The sequence below is a fragment of the Dermacentor variabilis genome, chromosome 3 (assembly GCF_050947875.1).
Source record: "Dermacentor variabilis isolate Ectoservices chromosome 3, ASM5094787v1, whole genome shotgun sequence".
In the NCBI taxonomy this organism is placed as follows: domain Eukaryota; kingdom Metazoa; phylum Arthropoda; class Arachnida; order Ixodida; family Ixodidae; genus Dermacentor; species Dermacentor variabilis.
Genome location: NC_134570.1, coordinates 133,687,934 through 133,708,404, shown reverse-complemented (window position 1 = coordinate 133,708,404; position 20,471 = coordinate 133,687,934). Strand labels below are relative to the sequence as shown.

The following is a 20,471-nucleotide window of genomic DNA, read 5'->3' as shown; positions in this document are numbered from 1 at the left end:
TTATGCGACATAGCCCATTGTTCAAAGGAATGTCGATCCCTCATGACAGATAAGCGAAAGACAGAGAGTCTTCGCCGTGAATTCCGTTATTTTTGCTGCACATCATTCAGGTGAACGTCGTCGAAGCATTATTTGGTAACCTGCAAACATTACATGCTTTTCCTTGTAATCAGGTGGCAGTAGTGCGTTATCGCCTGCTTCCCATGCTGAAAAAGCGTATAATGCTGCTGCATCTGACTCCAAGAAGGCAAGAGGGAAAAGCCAGCTTTTCTGCCGACTGTTTCCAGCCTGGCAGGTTACGACGCTCCACGATTTTTTACATGAGCCGTGATAGATGGAGGCCACCAAAGTTTTTTGACGCAAGATACAGCGAGGAAACTGAAGCTTCCGGTAGCCGGAGCTTTTGCTCTGTATTTCAACACGTTCGGCTTAATGAAGCTGTGAGGCAGCAAGAAAGGTCGCCTATTGAGATTCACATGGCAGAGCCAATTCGACAACGCTAAGTGCAGCCTTAATGTAGTGGAAAGTCCCGTGATTTTCCAAGCAATTCTTGCTTGTTTCAGTAGCTTTATGTTTTTATTTACAAACATAGTAACATAACTAAACATAAATAAACATAAATAAACTTGTGGCACGAAAAAAGAAATGGCGATATAGCTATGTCTGAATCTAGCAAAAGAGATGAGAGCAGAGTAAACCTTATTGATGATTACCAGATGTTCTATATTTTGACAGCTGAAATTACACGGCACATGAAGTCAAATATTGTTGCCATGAACTATAATTTTTGATGTACTTTTTAGGTACTACAGGAAATAGATCTTAACACGCTAGTTTGCTTTGCATGCTGTGTGTACTGCAAAACCCTGTAAATGCTGAGGACGACAAAGATCAAGTCAGCACAGCTCTCAGTTTTGGGAACTGGAAACCCTGGGAATTCTTAATGGCAAGAAGCAACTGAGCAGAATGCATTACCTGAGAGCTTCTAATCGTCTCTTAGCAAAATCAATGGCTATTACAAAATCTTTCTTCCGTGAAAAAGGGGTCGCATTGACTACTTGAAGGGCGACCGGAGCGAAACTTTGCGAATAACTATTTCTTTCTTGTGACAGCTTTTAAAGAAAGCGGATTGCTGCTAAGATAATAAAATATAATAAGGCGGTATATTACTGATGAACAAGCAGAGCTCGCGCCTTCATGTGAGAGGTAGATGCCGCTTATCTAATGTATGCCTGACCGGGAAGTGCCGAATGAAGATCGTTTAACAACGAAACTATTTGCTTCTGACGCCTCCTCTCTCCAGTTTTCCGTCAATGAATGAGTCCCTGGACAAACGAGTAAACTTGATTCTCGAAGTTCTAGAACTGTTGCTGAAATTTCGGTCTCAACGTATGAGATTAACTACTGATGTGCTGAAGGCGTTTCTGAAAGTTTGAATTCGAGAAAGAGACCGCGATAGCTTTCAGCTTGTGTTGGTATTAGAACGATGCAGACAGAATTTGAGTTTGATCAACTGCAAGAGGTGGCGCATGACTTGACTCCTCTTGCAGGGGCACCACACACCACAAGTTCACGGCTGCTGTAAGCAACCATTCGACATCATCTCGACAATGTTGTTAGCGTTAACAGCATGATGGCAGATCAGTTAAAGTTTTCGTTCTATGTAGACGATTCGCTCACTGGACTTAACTGCAAAGACGGAATGAGCTTGCACGCAGGAATGATGCTGATGAAATGGTCGGCGAAATCTGTTTTCCTGCACGAACAATTTAATAACGCCGGTGCAGCGCAAGTAAAATTTCACAAGCAAGATGCAATTCTGCGACCTAAAACCGTGTAAAGCATTTGATATAGCACAAAACAGGGATGACGCCCTGCATCTGGGCATCAACTGTGCACTTCTTGCATTGAGTAATACGCGACCTACGAATCGTTCAGTATTTCGTGTTATCCGCGGAATCTTCGGACCCTTAGGATATTTTGTCTGTATAGCGTCAAAGGCGAAATATTTCTTTAACTGCTATGGATCGAAAAACTTGAATGGGACTCGACTTCCGTAGGAGCATGAGCGCAAACAGATCACATGCACTAGCCGCTTGTAGAAACTCAAAAAATTCAGTGCATCTCGCTTACCTATGGCAGAAATCCAAGGTGCAGAGCAGTCCTTCACCCGATGGGAAAACGCCAAATTCCACTGTCTGGAGCTGAAATGGGGTTAACCGAGGGGCCCGATTTTTATTAATCATGTCATAAGAGGCCAACAAATAAGGACACCATGGTGGACACACGGGAAATTACTTATACTTGCTAATTGAAATAAAGAAATCACAAATAAATGGATTTGAAAGTGGATTAAAAAACAACGTGCCCCAGGTAGGTAACCATCCCAAGTCTTCGCATTACGCATGCTATGCTCTCCCACTGGAGCTACCACGGCGCCATCTCTCCATTCACTTTCTGGGGTATTTATGTGTTATTACAAGAACTAACCCCGGGAGTATTAGCCAGTGCCACCACTCACAAACCTTGGCGGCTTATGTGCACAGTATAATAAACCATGACACGTTCTTTTATTTAATGTGTTAATGACATGTTCATTTGTTGGAAAAGGTGCAGTGGTGGCATAGAGGTAGAGTATCCCCCTCGCCTGCAAAAGGATCGTGGTTTGAATCCCGGCCCCGCGCAATTTTCCACTGGAGTGAAAAAAAGAGAAAATCTGCGTATTCATAAAATTGCATAAAGAGGCCTGGAGTGCGGCCTGATCTCGGTGACCAGAACCGGTAACGCAGTCCCTCACCAGAGCAGGATTGGCCACCCTGGCGCAGCACTTTGCCACAACCTCCTATATGAATACAACAATAAAACCCCGGCCCTCAGTCCCCAGCAGCTTCGAAGCAACTGTCCACGGCGGCTGTCAGACCTGTGAGTCAGCAAAGGGTGCTAAGATTCTCTGGGTCCGGACGGGCTGCCATTGGAATCTGAACCTGGCAACGCTTAACGCTAGAACGTTGTGTAGTGAGGCGAGTCTAGCAGTGCTATTGGAGGAATTAGTGGGCAGTAAATGGGATATAATAGGGCTCAGTGAGGTTAGGAGGGCGAAAGCATATCCAGTGCTAAAAAGCGGGCAATTCGTGTGCACATTGCTTGGCGGAGAGACGAGTACTAGGAATCGGATTCCCCATTAATAAGATATAGCTGGTAACATACCGGAATTCTGTAGCATTAATGAGAGGGTGGCAAGTCTTGGTGAGAAACTTAATAAGACGTACAAATTGAAGGTCGCATAGGTCTAAGCTCCTACATCCAGTCATGATGACGACGAAGTTCGAAAGCTTCCATGAAGACGTGGAATTGACAATCGGTAAAGTCAAAACATTATACACTATACTGAAGCAGGCTTGGGACAAGCGAGTGGGGGAATATGGCGTAGGTTATAGGAATACCAGGGGAGATATCATAGTAGAGTTCGGCGAACAGAATAATTTGCGGATAATGAATACCTTCCGCAATAGGGATAACCGAAAGTGGACGTGGAGGACCCCGAATGGCGAGACTAGGAATGAAGTAGACCTCATACTCTGCGCTAACCCTGGCATCATACAAGATGTGGACGTGCTCGGCAAGGTGCGCTGCAGTGCCCATAGGATGGTAATATCGCAAATTAGCCTAGACTTGAGCCAACGAAAGAAACTGGTACATAAGAAGACGATCAATGAGTTAGCGGTGAGAGGGAAAATAGAGGAATTCCGGATCAAGCTACAGAACAGGCATTCGGCTTTAACTCAGGAAGAGGACCTTAGTGTTGAAGATATGAACAATAATCTTATGGGCATCATTAAGGAGTGCGCAATAGAATTCGGCGGTAACTCCGTCAGACAGGATACCAGTAAGCTATCGCAGGAGACGAAAGATCTGATCAAGAAACGCCAATGTATGAAAGCCTCTAACCCTACAGCTAGAATAGAACTGGCCGAACTTTCCAAGTTAAGCAACAAGGGTAAGGTAGCTGACATAAGGAAGTATAATAGGAATAAAATTGAGCATGCTCTCAGGAACGGAGGAAGCCTAAAGGAGTGAAGAGGAAACTAGAAATAGGTAAGAATCAGATATATGCGTTAAGAGGCGAAGCCGGCGATATCATTTCTAATATGGATATGGAGTTCAAGTGGCTGATGAGTTCTATAGAGATTTATACAGTACAAGTGGCACCCACGGAGATAATGGAAGAGGGAACGGTCTATGCAACGGGGGAAGACAGCTGGGGAGGATTATGTTTCCGCAGATTTGTTGAAGGATGGTGGGCAGATTGTTCTAGAAAAACTGGGCACCCCGTATACGCAATGCCTCATGACCTCGAGCACACTGGAATCTTGGAAGAACGCCAACATAATCTTAATCCACAAGAAAGGGGACGCCAAACACTTGAAGAAACTATAGAACGATCAGCTTACTGTCCGTTGTCTATAAAGCACTTACTAAGGTAATCGCGGATAGTATCAGGACACCTTAGACTTCTGTCAACCAAAGGACCAGGCAGGATTTTGTAAAGGCTACTCAACAATAGAAGATATAAACACTATTAATCAGATGATGGAGAAATGTGCGGAATATAACCACCCATTACATAAAGCATTCATTGATTACGAGGAAGCGTTTGATTCAGTCGAAACCTCAGCAATCATTACGGAATCAGTGTGTAGACGAGCCGCATGTAAAAATACCGAAAAATATCTGTAGCAACTCCACAGCCACCGTAGTCCTCTATAAGGAAACCAACAAAATCCCAATAAAGAACGGAGCCAGGAAGGGATATACGATCTGTCCAATGCTGTTCACAGCGTGTTTACATGAGGTATGCAGAGACCTGGATTGGAAAGAATTGGGAATAAGAGATAATGGAGAATACCTTAGTAAGTTGCGATTCGTTGAACATATTGCCAAACTGCAATACATACTCACTGACCTGGACAGGCAAAGCGGAAGGGTGGGTCTAAAAATTCATCTGCAGAAAACGAAAGTAACGTTTAACAATCTTGGAAGAGAACAGCAGTTTACGATAGGTAGCGAGGCACAGGAAGTGGTAAGGGAATACATCTTCTTAGAACAGATAGTGACCGCGGATCTGGATTATGAGTCTGAAATAATAAGAAGAATAAGAATGGGCTGGGGTGTGTTTGGCAGATATTCTCAGATCATGAACAGCAGGCTGCCATTATCCCTCAAGAGACAAGTGTATAACAGCTGTGTCTTACCAGTACTCACCTACGGGGTAGAAACCTGGAGGCTTACGAAAAGGGTTCTACTTGAATTGAGAACGACCCAACGCGCTATGGAAAGCACAATGACGGGTGTAACGTTAAGGGGATAAGAAAAGAGCACATTGGGTGACGGAACAAACGCGAGTTAATGACATCTTAGTTGAAATCAAGATAAAGAAATGGGGGGGGGGGGCATGGGCAGGGCATGTAATGAGAAGGGAAGATAACAGGTGGTCATTGAGGGTTACGGACTGGATTCCAAGAGAAGTGTAGCAGGCGGCGGTAGAAAGTTAGGTGGGATGATGAGATTAAGAAGTTCGAAGGGACAACATGGCCACAATTAGCGCATGACCAGCGTAGTTGTAGAAGTATGGGTGAGGCCTTTGCCCTGCAGTCGGCGTAACCAGGCTGATGATGATGATGATCCATTGGAGGTTATACAAATGTTAACGTTTACGACTGGGTGAAGAATGCAAACTGAAAGCAGATCCAGGTACCACGTACACTGTTACGTTCCCCTTTCTTGCATTTTACCCGACTGCCCTTCCAATATAAAAGGCTGAAAATGAGTCTATGAAATTTATCTTTGTCATCGAGAGATAAAGTTTTAAATTGTACATTATGAATACTTTAATACCTAAAATATTTAATACTAGACTAGCTTTAATACTAGACTAGCTTTAATAGACTAGACCTTTAATACTAGACTAGCTAGACGCTATAGTAGGTACTGTAAATTGCTGAATGTTTTACTTAAACAGGCAATAAAAAAGTACTATGAAAATAAATTTGATCAGAATAAGGACAACCCCAAAAAGCAATGGCAGTTATTGAACTCTTTTCTAAACAAATCGTCTGTTGATGCCTCTATAACCAAAATAAATTACAATGGTCTCACTCTTTCTGAGCCCTACGAAATTGCTAACGCGTTTTCGGACTACTTTTCTTCTGTTTACGCTAATAACAACATACATGCGCAGTTTCATAATAATTTGAGCCGTACGACACAATCATTCTTTTTGTTACCAGCTACACCAAATGAAGTGTGCTCCACGATTGCTAACCTTAAAAATACAGGGCCTCGCTTAGACAATATTTGTGTCAGGCATTTAAAACTGGTTGCGCATTTAGTTTGTGACACGCTCTGTAATATTATCAACCTTATGTTCAAAGAAGGTGCATTCCCTTCATTTTTAAAAAATGCCAAGATTATTCATGTTTTTAAAAAAGGCGACAAACATACAGTTAATAATTACCGACCAATTGCAATTCTTTCCTGCCTTAGTAAACTCATTGAGAAATTATTTGTTAAACGTCTTAATAACTACTTAACAAAGTTTAAATTGCTAAAGAACAATCAATTTGGTTTCCGCCCAGGAAGTTCCACAAATCTAGCTGTTCTATCTCTAACTGACTACATAAAAAAATGTATTGACTCGGGAAACTTAGTCGGATCTGTATTTTTAGACTTCAGTAAAGCTTATGACACGGTTAACCATCAAGCCCTGTTTAATAAACTTGACTCTTATGGTATAACCGTTCCTGCGCTAACATTCTTAAAAAATCATTTACGTGACCGGCCATACGCAGTACATGCAGCAAATACTTTCTCAGTAACAAAATGTATTAACCAAGGTGTACCACAGGGATCAGTTCTGGGCCCTTTGCTTTTTCTTTTATATATTAATGATCTTCCGGATTCTCTTAACTCCACCAACTGCGTTCATTGCATTTTATACGTAGATGACACAACCATAGCTTCATCTGACAAATCTGTTACTACTCTTACTTCTAAGTTAAATATTGCATTAAGTAACATTATAAAATGGTGTAGCAACAATTACTTAGTTCTTAATCCTTTAAAAACTAAATTTATGTTATTCAAAAGTGCTCAAAGGGCCTTAACTTCTATTCCTGAAGTAAAGCTTGGAAGTCATTCAATTCCCGTTAGCACCGATGTCACTTTTCTTGGCATACATCTTGACCCTAACCTTACATTTCGCTCTCACTTCCAACATCTCAAGCACAAGACTGCGTTTGGTATACGTGCATTAATTAAAGCTCGCCCTTTTTTTTCTCGTGAGGCTCTGCTAGCGTTGTATTATGCGTTCATTCATATTCACATTAATTACGGCATTGTTTCATGGGGCAACACGTACGCTTGTCACTTATCATCAATTCAACATATCCAAAATCAGTCAATAGGCATTATCACTTCTAGCTCCATGCAATCCAATGCCTCTTTGTTATTTCGCGCGTATAATATATTGCCTATTAATAATTTGTTCCAGTTTAACGTACTCGTCTTACTCCACAAGTTGCTTCATAATAACCTTATGTATCCGTTCATTGCAACTGACCTTTTGCAGAATAAAAATATGACCAGATTTGCAGCTAACAACAATTTCTTGTTACCCATGGTTCATACCAATTACGGCAAAAAAACATCTTCCTTCGCTGCAATTTCTCTTTGGAATGAATTACCATCAACCATAAAATCCTGTACTTCTCTTGCAGTTTTTAAAAATCACCTTAAGCATCATTTACTGCGATAACTTAACTACGATCTAGCGGTGTACCTCTGACATTTATCTCACATGTCATTTGTTGTATTTCATCCATGCTTTTTTCCGACTTTCTGTTATAACGTGCTTTTTCGTGTTTGATTGTAAATGACATGTCTAATGATGTATTTGATCTGTAGATGTTGTTTATAATACGCTAATTTGCTGACTATTTATATCACCATCAATGTTGTCATTATTAACCGAGGGTTCCACTACAGTTCTTTTACTTTGGGACCCTCGTCTGTATATTTCTCATGTAATTACTTCTTTTTTTTGGAACGAATAAATCTGAATCTGAATAAGAATCTGAATGAACGATTACAATCTAGTGTTGCAACATCTCAGGAAGCGTGTCACTGTAGTGAGAGAAAAAAAGTCACCGAAACTGTCGCTTTCACTGCGAAGGGGATGTTATGAACGTAGGTATATTGAAACACTTTAATATAACGTAGCGTGAAGTGCATATTTTGCTTATACGTGTCATGTTGGTCTAACGTTCGTGCAGCTGACGGAAAATGGTGAATTTACAAACAGAGTACGGAGGGCTTTAACTTTAGTGATGTATTTACCGTAGGATAGGCGTATATAGAAGTTTCGCATATGAATATTTTATTTTCTGGGGAATATTTTATTAGTATTCGAAAATGTACTATTCGGTATTTTCAAATATCAAAACTAACCAAATACTTCGCAACAACCAACTGTTGTAATCGGGTTCTTCACCTGCTGATGACACTACCGCAAATTATAATTATCCGAAGTGAAACAGCGACAAGATTTTTTTGCGCAATGCAGAAACCAGATCGGTAATACAAGCGTTGTTTTCGGTTTTGCGTGTCCCGCTATGGTTGCTTAGTGGCTACGGTTTTGGGCTGCTAAGCACGAGGTCGCGGGATCGAATCCCGTCCGCGGCAGCCACATTTCGATGGGGGCAAAAACACCCGAGTACTTAGATTTAGGTGCATGCTGAACAACCCCGTGAGGGTCCAAATTTCCTGTGTCTCCAGACACTACGGCGTGCCTCATAATCACATCGTGGTTTTGGCACGTAAAACCCCAAAATGTACATTTTTCTTCAGCTTTGCGGTGGAAGTTTTGCGCTGATTAACACGCTGGGTCTTGTGTTCAAACATAAATACCCAATTCTGCACGCACGTGGGAACCGCCGTCGTCGCTTTACCACAATTTGTAGTGCAACGCGCGCGTAAGGCAGAGGTTGTGGATTCGTCTCTCACCGTCAGTAATTTGAGTTTTACTCCATTTCTGATGAGCTTCTCATTTTTGCGCTTTAATTTGAAGCTACAAATAATTTATCGTATGCTTTCTATTCCTTCATTATCTGTTATCATATGGTCCTGACTAACAAATACGTGCGAGCGTTCTTACAAAACCGGGCCCCTCAGTTCCCCTTCTTTTCGTCGAATACTTGACGATCGGCTAAATTGTGCTTATGACCTACCAATTGGTACTTATTGCAGCCTGGTCATGTGGGAGTTTTATCTCTCACCTTACAAGCAATGATGTTTTTTCTCGTAAAAGGCTCTGTGTTCTTTCTAGGGCACACAAATACCTCCTTCGCGTCTTTCTTTTTTCTTTTTCCATAAGTTCTGATATTTTTTCAAGAACTATTTATTAGGCGCTTTTGGGAAATTGATCAGTTTCAAATGCCTGTCATTATTGCAGAGCTTGTTTACCACCAGGATTAAAGGTTTCAAGTGGCTATTCGTGTAGTTCTTTTCATGACTGTTGTGATCGTGTGTATAAAACTCTCTACTCCGTGCAAGCATGTTCCTAATTATACTCAACAAAATTTGCTGCTGCAAATCTGTGCGTCTGCTTTTGTCTATTCGATATTCGATACTTACTATTCGTATTCGATTCGCATTTCAAAAAGTCCATATTCGATCGTCTACCTCTAATATTTACATACTGGATTATGACAGCTTAAATTTTTCATTACCTTCAGGTTGGAAGGTTACAAATACTGCACGATTCAAAAGAATATAGGCAATGTAGATTTCCTAGTGTGGAATTACATTTAGGCTGCATAATATCCCTAAATTTTTTGTGCTTGTCAATATTCGTGGTAACAGAACTAGATTCTCTGGAACGAGCTTGGACGCACGTTTTGAACATGCCAATGACTATTACCCGAGCTTTGTACAGGCTAAATACCATCTTTTCGCCCTTCATCTAGCTTAAAGATACCCTGACGTACTGATTGGTCCCAAAGATGTGTGACACAGAAGCGATTTCTTCAGTCGCGTGTGCACGAGCAAAGCCGTTCCGATAATGGATATGTCTTATTCATCTGCTGTGTTATAAATCTCAACGGAAAGGTTATTCCACTTGGTTTTGGTAATTAGTTCTCTGACACGCTATCCAAGCGTCTACCAATCGAATGGATTTAGTGACACCATAGGTTCTGTAAATAATAAATAAACTTCAATTTTGTGACGGCAATGTCAAGGCTATGGCGACCACTGTGCTGTGAAGCACTATAACAACGTGCAGGCTACTAATGTGAAGGCAACTGTTGGTTTATCATGGTCCCGGAGCCTACGCATTGTACAGCGAGTTTCGGCCACTTACATGTGGCATTTGAATACCAAAGCGCATTCATCAAGGCCATTTTTCAAGAAACCTGTATAACCTATCAGTGCTTAAAATATCGCCAACCTAAAAATGCACTAAGTCACTAAGTCACTCAAAATGCCGCTGATTGCTAAATAGCGAACTTTGCCGTAAACAGACAAAAGTAACAATCTAGAGTCAAATCACTAAAATGGCAAAAATGATGAAATAACGGCAAGTTACAAAAGGAAGTATAATTTTTTGTTCTTAAAGATGGTTAGGTTAGTCGGCCCCAACAAACACGGCATCATGCAAATGATGGTAAATTAAACTTATTTTGGACAGCCTAGCAATTGCTTTCTCAGTAATGCAGACTTTTGCATTACTTTCGCGGTGCGAAACGCCTTTGCAGGCGTTTCGCACCGCAAAGTACGGAGTAACTCACCTTATACTACAGCACGTGGAGGCGAAGCCAGAAAGCAGGCAATAAGCGATAAAGAAACCGTACCTATGTCAGCCCGATTCTGTGAGAGAACTTGGCCTCAGCTGTTGTTTTGTTGCATTTGTGCAGTGTGCAGCCGACAGTGCCCACTTTCACAACTGTGTGCGCGTAGAGGGGCGGATAAATGGCTTACTTTTCCTTTTCAATTCTGACTGTGGGGGGAGGGGCACACCTGCCCCCGAACTGTTAGGCGCACCTATGACAAGCATGGTGTCACGCACGTACAGGCAAACACATCTCACTCGATGACCACGAGCACCCGCTGTCAAAACGCTCAGGTGATGAAGACCGCCGGCAGCGAGAAGCGAACGCTTGGTGCTGCCTCAGTTTCGCCGCGAGAATACCTTTCACAACCAAATAAGTGAACACAGACTTGAAAGCTCTGCTAAGCTCCATTGTACTATTGAGGTTCACTACGCCTAATGACAGACCAAGTAGACCAAACCAATCTCTAGATCAAGACTTGAAAGATTACTGCAGACATGCACAGGTGGGGAAATTTACGAACTGTTACTGCGTACAATCTGTGTTCTATATAAATAACAGTGATGAGTGCGCTGATCAACTAATGTGGCCGAGCCTGCACATGCAGCTGGTGGAGAAGCCAGACGCCACTATCAGTGCTTCAAGCCACTTTCTGTAGAGTATCCGGCAGGCTATCCCGCAGCGCCCTTGATAAAACGATAGTGCCTAGAATATACGCCATGCGCGCAACGCGGACAACGCCGCCTGTCGCCCATGTTACGAAGCGTACGCGGGCTCAGGCAGCTCTATTCCCGTCAGCGCCTATGCGCATGCTGTCACGTTTGCGTTCTTGATTGTGATTTAACGCTCCTGTGAACCTTCAGCGATGTTTTGAAAGGACTGTTGCGTAGTTAGGTGCTTTAACACGTACAAAAAGCTCGCCAGGCACAAACTGTTTCCATTGCTGCTTCACGAGCAAGAGCGACGATGGTGGTGGATCGCGGCTGTTCGACGAAGAATGCAAGCAATCGCCCATTGATTACTGCTGTTTTAGAGCGATTATTGTGTTTTTTGTTTTTGCTTCATGTCGCTGCGCGTTTAGTTAAGGCCCCGCGTTTAAGCTTAGAATAATTCATTATGGATATTTACATGGCAATACCACTGCGCCCTTAGTAGAGGCCCCGCGTTTAAGCTTAGATTAAATTATTACATTATGTGTTTTAGGGACACAGATTCTCCCAGTAAGACGCTAGTTCCGTCATTTACAGTTTTGCTGCTTTCTTCACCGTCACTACTACGTGATATCTTGTAGAGGTGTTAGTGCGTTCATGTACCGAACGCCCCCGCCAAGCCGTGATCGATGTTCCAGGCCAACACCAACATCGCCAAGGACCAGCGAGCTAGCCGTAGGCAGCAAGGACTGCTACTGGAACACAGACCTTTTCTCGAAAAGATCAGAGAGCTCAAGAACAAACCAGCTAGCTCAGTGTCCACCATTCTGCTGCAACAACCTCTGGACCCGCCAACCTTAACCACCAACCTTCGATGGATCATCGTCTGAAGCCCCAGAATCCTGGCTGGAGACCTATGAATGAACTACAACGTTCAACAACTGGGACTCCGAGGAGAAGCTGCGACATGTTTTTTAGCATTGGAAGACGCCGCCAGAACGTGGTTCGAGAATAGAGAAGCTTCCTTAACGACGTGGCACCTGTTCCGAAGCGGCTTCCTGCAAGCATTCACAAGCGGCGTACTCAGAGAGCGAGCCCAAGCTCTACTAGAAATCCGAGTGCAGCTGCCTAATGAGACCACCGCGATCTTCACGGAGGAGGTGAGCCGTCTCTTCCGCAGAAAAGCATTCAGGGGAAAAGAATGTATTCCTAAGCTTGCGTCGTTTCATCACGTTGCAAGTACGAAGACTGTACCCTTGAATGTTAGAGATGTGCTGGTCGAAGGAACAACTCCTTCAGTAGGGCTCTGGAGAACAGGACTTTGCGAAAAAGGCTACTTCGGGGGGGGGGGGGGGCATATTCTGTAAGTATCCACTTCGTCTACTGCTGACGTTCTGGTGGGATGGGCTGGGGTACGCGTCAGAAAGAGACATGCGCTGCCAGGCAATCAGCACTTTAGTAGCAGACAAAATAGACTGTCCACTGTGTGGATATTAGGAGAAAACGCCTTCCAGGGCAAGACTACAAAGTTTGCAACCGCTAGTTTCGGCTACCCGCCAGAAACTTCCTAAAACGTCCAGTTCAGGAAATAAACATCTGGAAGTCGGCAAACGTCTAGTTTCCTAGAATCATTACTGGATGGTATTCTGGCGCTGCGATCGTTCAGCCACCATAGAAATGATAGTTTGCTTCTTCGTGCTTGCGCCTTAATATGGTCTTCTGGCTTTGTGTATTACGCTTATATCCCTTCACTGGCCTAAGTTTCAAGAGAGTCTGCAGTTTTCGAAACGCAGAAAGCACGCACAACTGCTACTAAGAGTAGCGTTGCTGCCTGTCTAGGTGGCCAAATCGAAACGCGCTGACTTGCCCGCAAGAAATTCTTTAATGTGTGTATGACACTTGGTAATGAGTGCGTTCGTGGCTTAATGGTTTCAATCCGCCTCTTTCATTTTCCTGTGCTGCCCTCTGCCGCAAGCCGCTGAAACCGCTTTGGAAGGGTTCCGGGGCTTTCGCCGGTTGATTTGTATACCTGCGCCCACGTTGAGTACGCGTCGGTTGTGCGTTTCATGGACCGCGAATCATTATTAATGGCTTCTTCGGGACAGCATGTCGTTCCTCAAGCCATGTAGCACTCAATGACTACTGGGTGAGCAGGCCTGAGTGCGCTGTTCTGCAAACAGTGCGGCCGATAAATGCACGCTGAGTTCCGTTTGGCGGCACAGCTGCCTTGGATCTTATCACTGGTTTCTGCACTTGGACATGACTTCTAGTATTCTTTTTACACATTATTTAAACGTTTCGTATATTCAAAAAGTCTTCGAGCGCAGCCTTCTGCGTCGGATTAATTAAAGCGGCGCACTTGTTTACATCGATATCTACAGCCCCAGGTCGTTGTTATCGTCAAATATTGTGGAAGAGGTACATCACTGATATGAAATAGTGTAAAAATGTAGCAAAACCTGCATAACTGCGCATATGTACCATGTTGGTACACCCTGAGACGAGTCAATATGAACGGCCGAACCACTTAAACAACGGCAACTGTGATCCACATACATATATTACGGGCTGTTAATTAAGTCATTCTCGCTTTTCTTTATACTTACAGTTTTAGCGTGCCATAGAGCATTATTAGAGAAAACTGTGCTCGCATAAGTGCTCATTTGTAAGCCAAGTTGTTTTCTCACGAAAACGCGCGGATTCCATCGCTCACACGGCGTTGGTATAAATCAGCGAGACGGTTGTTTATGCTGCTGTATACCAAATACACCGTCTCTTGCTTGCCGCTTGATGCGGAGGCAAACAGTGCATCTCTGAAATTGTGAAATGTGTCGGCAAAGCAACACGTAGAGGCCGACCTATATACGTAGCGAATGCGGCCGACAGCCTACAGGTACGGTGACGTACAGATCGATGTTGGCACAGCGCTGTGTCACCGCTTACCGCTTATTGTGTACGTGGCGTGCGAAGTGAAGTGTAGCTGATTTCAAATCGGTAAGGCCAGAATTGAACTATATATGCAGTTTCGTTCGACCTAACTGCTTACATTTCAGTTCAGGTCCGCCGGTAGCGAGTGCACGAACTCGACGGCGCCAGGTTAACTTTCGCTGAACAGGATCGACATCGGATCAAACTTCGTGAGCACCGCTTCAGAGGGTTAAAGCTTGTACATTTCAACTTGGTAGGAGTGCTTGACTCATTTTGAGCACGATTAATTATATAAAAAGCGAAGACGCTGTCGCTATTGTGTTGTCGGTTCGACGGCTGATCGCGCGGGGTTCGGTCGAACGATGGTCGGCATGCTGATTTTCCCGGTGCCTTCGACAAGAAAGCCTGTCGCAGTACAACTCGCGCTCGTCGGTTGCGTCGTTGTCGCCCTGGTATGATAAACATGTTTCAGTGACGCATAATAGTCGGTTAATCATTGGAGTGAGCGTCTTGTCGGTCTCGTATCGACCCAGTGCCGCCGCGCCTTACGAGTACGTGCAGTCAGGAACGCGCTGCCACCACTAGCAAGTGAGGACCGACGCTGCAAAAACTCTTCGTCAGCAACCTGATGTACATAAGTATCGCCCAAGTGTAACACATGGTCTGTTCGTTAAATAAGGGAGACATTCTCGAAAGGCGGCAAGCACCGGGCTCACGGTGCCGTCCGGACAACTCGGACGATGCCCTGGCCGCATTCTCCTTTAAAGTGGGCTTGCGGTCTTACGCTACGCACGTTTTCGGCACCGCACCGACATCGAGTTACCAGTAGAGTTTCAACGCGGTACACGGCATGAGTGTTTGCAGCAGCGCGCGTCCGAGCGCTTTTTTTTTTTTCGGGTGAATTCTGGGCGCGCGGCCGCCCGCGCGACCCTTCCAAAACGTTTCGCGACTAATCCGCTAGGGCAGGGCTCATGCGCCGTCGCGCCATGAAAGAGGCGGATCGGGCTTTGGACTTCTCTGCGAGATATGCACTGCATGAATAGAGCCTTCGGACAATTGTATGAATGTTTAGTTATTTATAAGGTGAGTTTTGAGCTCTGTGGAGAATGGTGAGTTTGCAAGGCCACGATGCAGTTTAAAGCCAGAAGAACGAAATGTAGGTATATAAGTCGAGGATCATGCCGGATGAACCTCTCTGCTTGCAATTGTCGTAGAGCCAGTTCGTTGTAGTAATTATTGTATGAAACCGCGTGGGGGGTTAAGAGCTCGGGTGCTGACATCGTGCGGTAGCTCCTAATATTCGAAAAATTGTTCAGATGTGTGGCCGACACGGTGCGATATGCAAACAAGCTGCCCGTACTTTGGCAATGACGGGCCTCGCGAAAATATTATTAGCGTAGGATTTGGCCTGATACTACCAATGTTCATAGGAGGCAAAATGCGCGGGCTTCCCTCGCCTTGGAACAGGACGCCACTTTCGCCAAAGATAATCTAAGCCTGAGACACTGTTTTCTAAGTTGATTGGGAATGAAAATATGTTATTTTATTTTTCAGCCTGTCGTTAAAGCGAAACCGGCGACTGCAGGGTCATGTCACTAACATTTACTGCGATATTTGTTTCCTTTAGCGCCAACGTTTAGACGGCTGTCAGTGAAACTACACGCTGCATTCTGTGACGTGTCACATGTCTGTACATGCCCACAAGTTACACAAAGAAACTACAATAAGATCTTTTCAACTTCATCAGCTTTCCCATTGATAATCCTAAGCGTTTGCTGAAGCAGTCTGCAGCATGACTCTTGCTCTTGGTGTATGAAAGAGCGAATGTGCTCAAGCAAATCGGTCATTTGAGAAATAGTGTGGCGAAAGACGTGTAAAAGATAGGTTCATCATGCATTTATATGCGACAAAGCGCTAGTATGGCTTTCTTCGAGAGCTGTCGCAGAGAAAAAAAACACGGGAACAGGTTGTAATTTGAACGCGGTTCTGTATGCTTTCGTCTCAAAGTAACTTTTATAAAACCAAAGTTGTACAGCCTACATACAAAAGTGATATAATGTGTTACTCATTCGTCACCGCAGTAATCGTGCATCGTGCTTTTTTTCGCTTGCCAACCAGTTTCTCAAGAGCGTTTGTGACGAGAGCCAAGCGTGCGCGAAAGAACTAAAAACTTTGGAGCTTCAGGTAAGCCCTATCGAATACGTAGAGCATAGTGAACAGCATTTGTTGAGTAACTACAAATATGAAACACTGGCGGAAGTACTGCAAGTGGTTGATATTTCAATATTTCCAGTGGGTGCAGCTCCGTGGAACTTCACCCCGTACAGTAAACGCAATACCTGATTAGGCTCGGCTTTCTTTAGGCCAAATTTACACATTAATTAACCTTGACTTCTGAAAGAACCTGTACGTGCTGAATGACAGCTACGAAGCAGTGTACCAGATGCTTCCTAGAATTTTGACACAGAACCGAAAATCTCCTGCCGAAGATACCGCCATTGTACTACCTGGAGTAGATTACTCAATATACGGGCGTAATTTGCGTGAGAAATCGCTGCTTACAATTTTTGTTTGAGTCATTCTTTATTAGGTTTCATTTTAACTCATTACCTTAGGGCACGTTAGGAGAGTGCCCACTCGATCTCGTTGGTACGGCATTACGGAAACTGAAACAGGGGACACGGTGAAGGGGACACACATGCAGCGTTGCGTGTGCCCCTTCACTGTGTTATCTGTTCGTATGCTGTTATGAGCTCATTTCGAAAAAAAGGGCTGATACGCGTGGCAGTTGAAAACCTAATCCGGTTATTTGACAGCCGCCAAGCCATATCATTTTGAGAATTTCATCAGTTTCGAACTAGGCACCGCTACAGTTGCGGCAAAAATGTTCTTTTTCCCACATACGTACCATTTTAGGAGAACGCCCAATGTACCAGTGAACATATTTGACGTGTGACGTTGACCTTGTGCCGCTGTTTCGTTTAGTGGTTCACCGTGCTGTTCATAGTAATATTGAAGCGTAGTGCACAGATTCAGTGAACAAGTCGGAAGGAAGCAGCGAACATTCCAGCGGAAAGGCTCATGCATACCACAGGTCATCGTGGGATGCATGAGCTATTCGGACCAGACGGTACCTTTTGTTGGCGTTTCTTGCTACAAGAAAAAAAAAGATCAACACCGCAACACAAAAACTTTTATAAGATTGCGAACAACCGCTCATTATCTTCTCTCGTGTTATTGTCTAACGCTCTGTTGCAGGCAATCGTACCCTGCTCTCGCAAGAAACTTTGGGCCATCTGGGTAGGTTACTACCAAAATTTTCATTTTTGTCGTCTGTCAGTGGCTAAAATGCTGCATGAGCAGCTGCTGCTCTCGCACTAGGAGATGCATTGACTCACTTAACACCGAAAAAAGGAAATCAATAAATAGGCCGCGCTGGTTTGTGCAAGCCTGTTCGCGTACGTTTAACCTGCCTTGAACTTTGCGTAATTGCAGCACAATGCTTTCCTATGGCAGAAAATGAGCCTGTGATAGTATTGTTAGAAAAATGCCCCCCTTTATTACTGACTGAAGGATATTTGTGTTACAAATACCCACGCACTTATCAAACCGCTGCGGTAGTTTAGTGGCTATGACGTTGCGCTGCTGAGCTCGACGGTGTCATCCGATGTTGGCAATATGCAAAAGCGCTCGTTGACTAATGTGTAGTGCACGGTAAGGAACCCCCGGTATTCAAGATAACAACCGAATCCCTCGCTACGTTGTGCCTCGCAATATGATTGTTCTTTTAGCAAGTAAAGCACCCAAAATGAATTTTGGTTACAACAACTTGTTTTAAGCCGAGCCCACCCAAAGAGATTTCTTGTCTACGCACATCACGCAGTCGTCATCGCACAAAACTGTAAGATGGCGATACTTTGCCTACCTAATGTTTAGGACGCAAGGCATATCAAGGTTCGCTTTATAAAAAAAAACAATTGTGATCTTCTGTTTGTGTTTTTTGGCAGCGTAAATGTCTACGCATCATTTATTTTATCACTGAGTCATCTTGTGGATAATATTCCCGGCCCCGTAGACTCCGAGGTGAGTCGTAAAGATGGCAGTTTTTGGAAGTGTGTCGCTGTCAAACTAATTTGGCGATTATGGACGACGGCGTTGCCAATAGGAGACGGTTACAGCGTAAACGTGGGCTAGCGTAAGCGGCACCTCCAGTGTCTACGAGGTTGTTATCAGGCGTCATAAGCAGTGCATGGACAATTAGGCAAGTTTCGGTGTTGCCAATGAAGCGTCGTCATTTTCCTGGTGTCCAACGGAAAACACAATAGCTTTTGCGTATTTCAGCGCTATCTTCTTTCTTTCTGGTTCGCTTTGTGTGGCCGCGAATGTTCCGACAATGTTGGAAAACCGACAAGGAGTATAATGCCTCCTGAGCATATCTATTACGTGGCAACTTGCGAAGGAACAGCAAGGCGAAAACTTTGCGTTTCCCAGTGAGCAAGAAGTAAGCACGCCTTTTCTGCAGTCGTTATTGTGTAAACAAGAGCTGTTCTTATGAAAACAGCTATAAGAAAAGAAAGATATTTCTTGATCTTTATCTTGTGAATATAGTTTTGGTTTGGCGCGAAGCATTTTGCTGCAGTGTTGAAAAGAACTGAAGCTACCTGTTGGCGATTGCTCATGAGCCGATTGATGCTAGCTCAGGAGAAGACAGAAATTTCGCATCATTATATGTTGGCGGTTGTTCGTCATTTTTCTCAGCAGAAGAAAACTTCGGAATTTATATTTACGGGATATATTTTAATGATTGCTGCACGAACTCGTTGCACTGGAGAAGATTCCACAGATTAGTTTTATGTTGTGCCATTACCAGCTTTGAATGTTTATGAACAAGGCTGAAGCTAATAAAAATCAAAAACATAACAGTCACCGTTAGTGTTTAAATCAAAATAAGAAACTGGAGCAACCTGCACGACGACCGAGGCGCGCTTGACCTTTCAACCTGTGCTTAGAAGAAGAAATTTTTTTGATAGCTTCTTAGTACTCTCAAATTTGGTATAGCTTTTATGTGTTCTTAAACTTGACCTACTTTAATCATCATACAAGCGGTATTTAGCCCATGTTCAGTTTGCACATATGGAAAAATTACACTAAATGAGGGATCCTGGCGAGGCTCACACGAAAGCAGATGCAGAACGGTTTCCGCCTCTGCTCTGACAACTTCAGAGAAAGGCACATCGCCGACCGGACAAAAACAAGACTGTTGTGGTCTGAAGCATAACTGCGAGTCGGCCTAGTTGGAACAGATTCATTTTTAGAAAAAAAAATGTGCGCGAAAAACAAACAGGGAGAAATAAAAGGAGCTTTTCTTTGTTCCTGTCTGTTTTGCGCACAAAAATGTTTTTCTAAAAATGTTGTGGTCTGCTGCACCGACTGTTGGATTGGAAGAGCGGTCCTTGGGGGGGGGGGGATCGGCGAACATGAGGAAAAGAAGTAATCAGTCGTTTGGAATATTTGTGCTTCCGTATTTCATCATTTTTGTACAGATACCGCGTGACAGGGTAAGGCGCAAGTGCTAAGGTTACGGCGACCACTGTCTATTCCACGTCGTGTGCCACGGCGCGGGGTGCCATTCCCTGTTACACAGCGAAATTTGTTGCGCGTGGGCCAAGCAACAGCGTGCTTGTCAGTTTCTCTTTATCGGTTGCTCTTCTGCGGTGCAGGGTGTTCCAGATTGTAGGCTAAATTAACAATCCGAACAGTTTTCTTTGTCAACGACTGAATTCACGTTGGTAAAAAGTCGCGCCACGTTTGCTGCTACGGCAGACGACACGGCGAAGTCAGTTCTTGCCACCCGCTGCCGCATTCTCCCTAGGTCTGGTTGCCGCTATATAGCAGAAGGTTTACTGCAACGAGGATTACAATGCTCAGTAGCCCAGCAGTTTTATACCAGTGGAAGTTCGTTTTCATCTATGATATTTTGATGAAAAGATGAAGCCAACGTAAATAA

The 20,471-nt window shown here is 43.9% G+C and overlaps 1 protein-coding gene across 1 annotated transcript in view; it reads left to right on the top strand.

Moving 5' to 3' along the window:
- Positions 1–20,471, top strand: part of LOC142574194 (uncharacterized) — a 48,916-nt gene that overhangs the window by 10,742 nt on the left and 17,703 nt on the right. The window contains exons 3-4 of the mRNA XM_075683342.1: positions 16,583–16,648; positions 17,723–17,764. Of these exons, the coding sequence (XP_075539457.1) occupies positions 16,583–16,648; positions 17,723–17,764 (108 nt within the window). The remainder of the gene's footprint in view (positions 1–16,582; positions 16,649–17,722; positions 17,765–20,471) is intronic.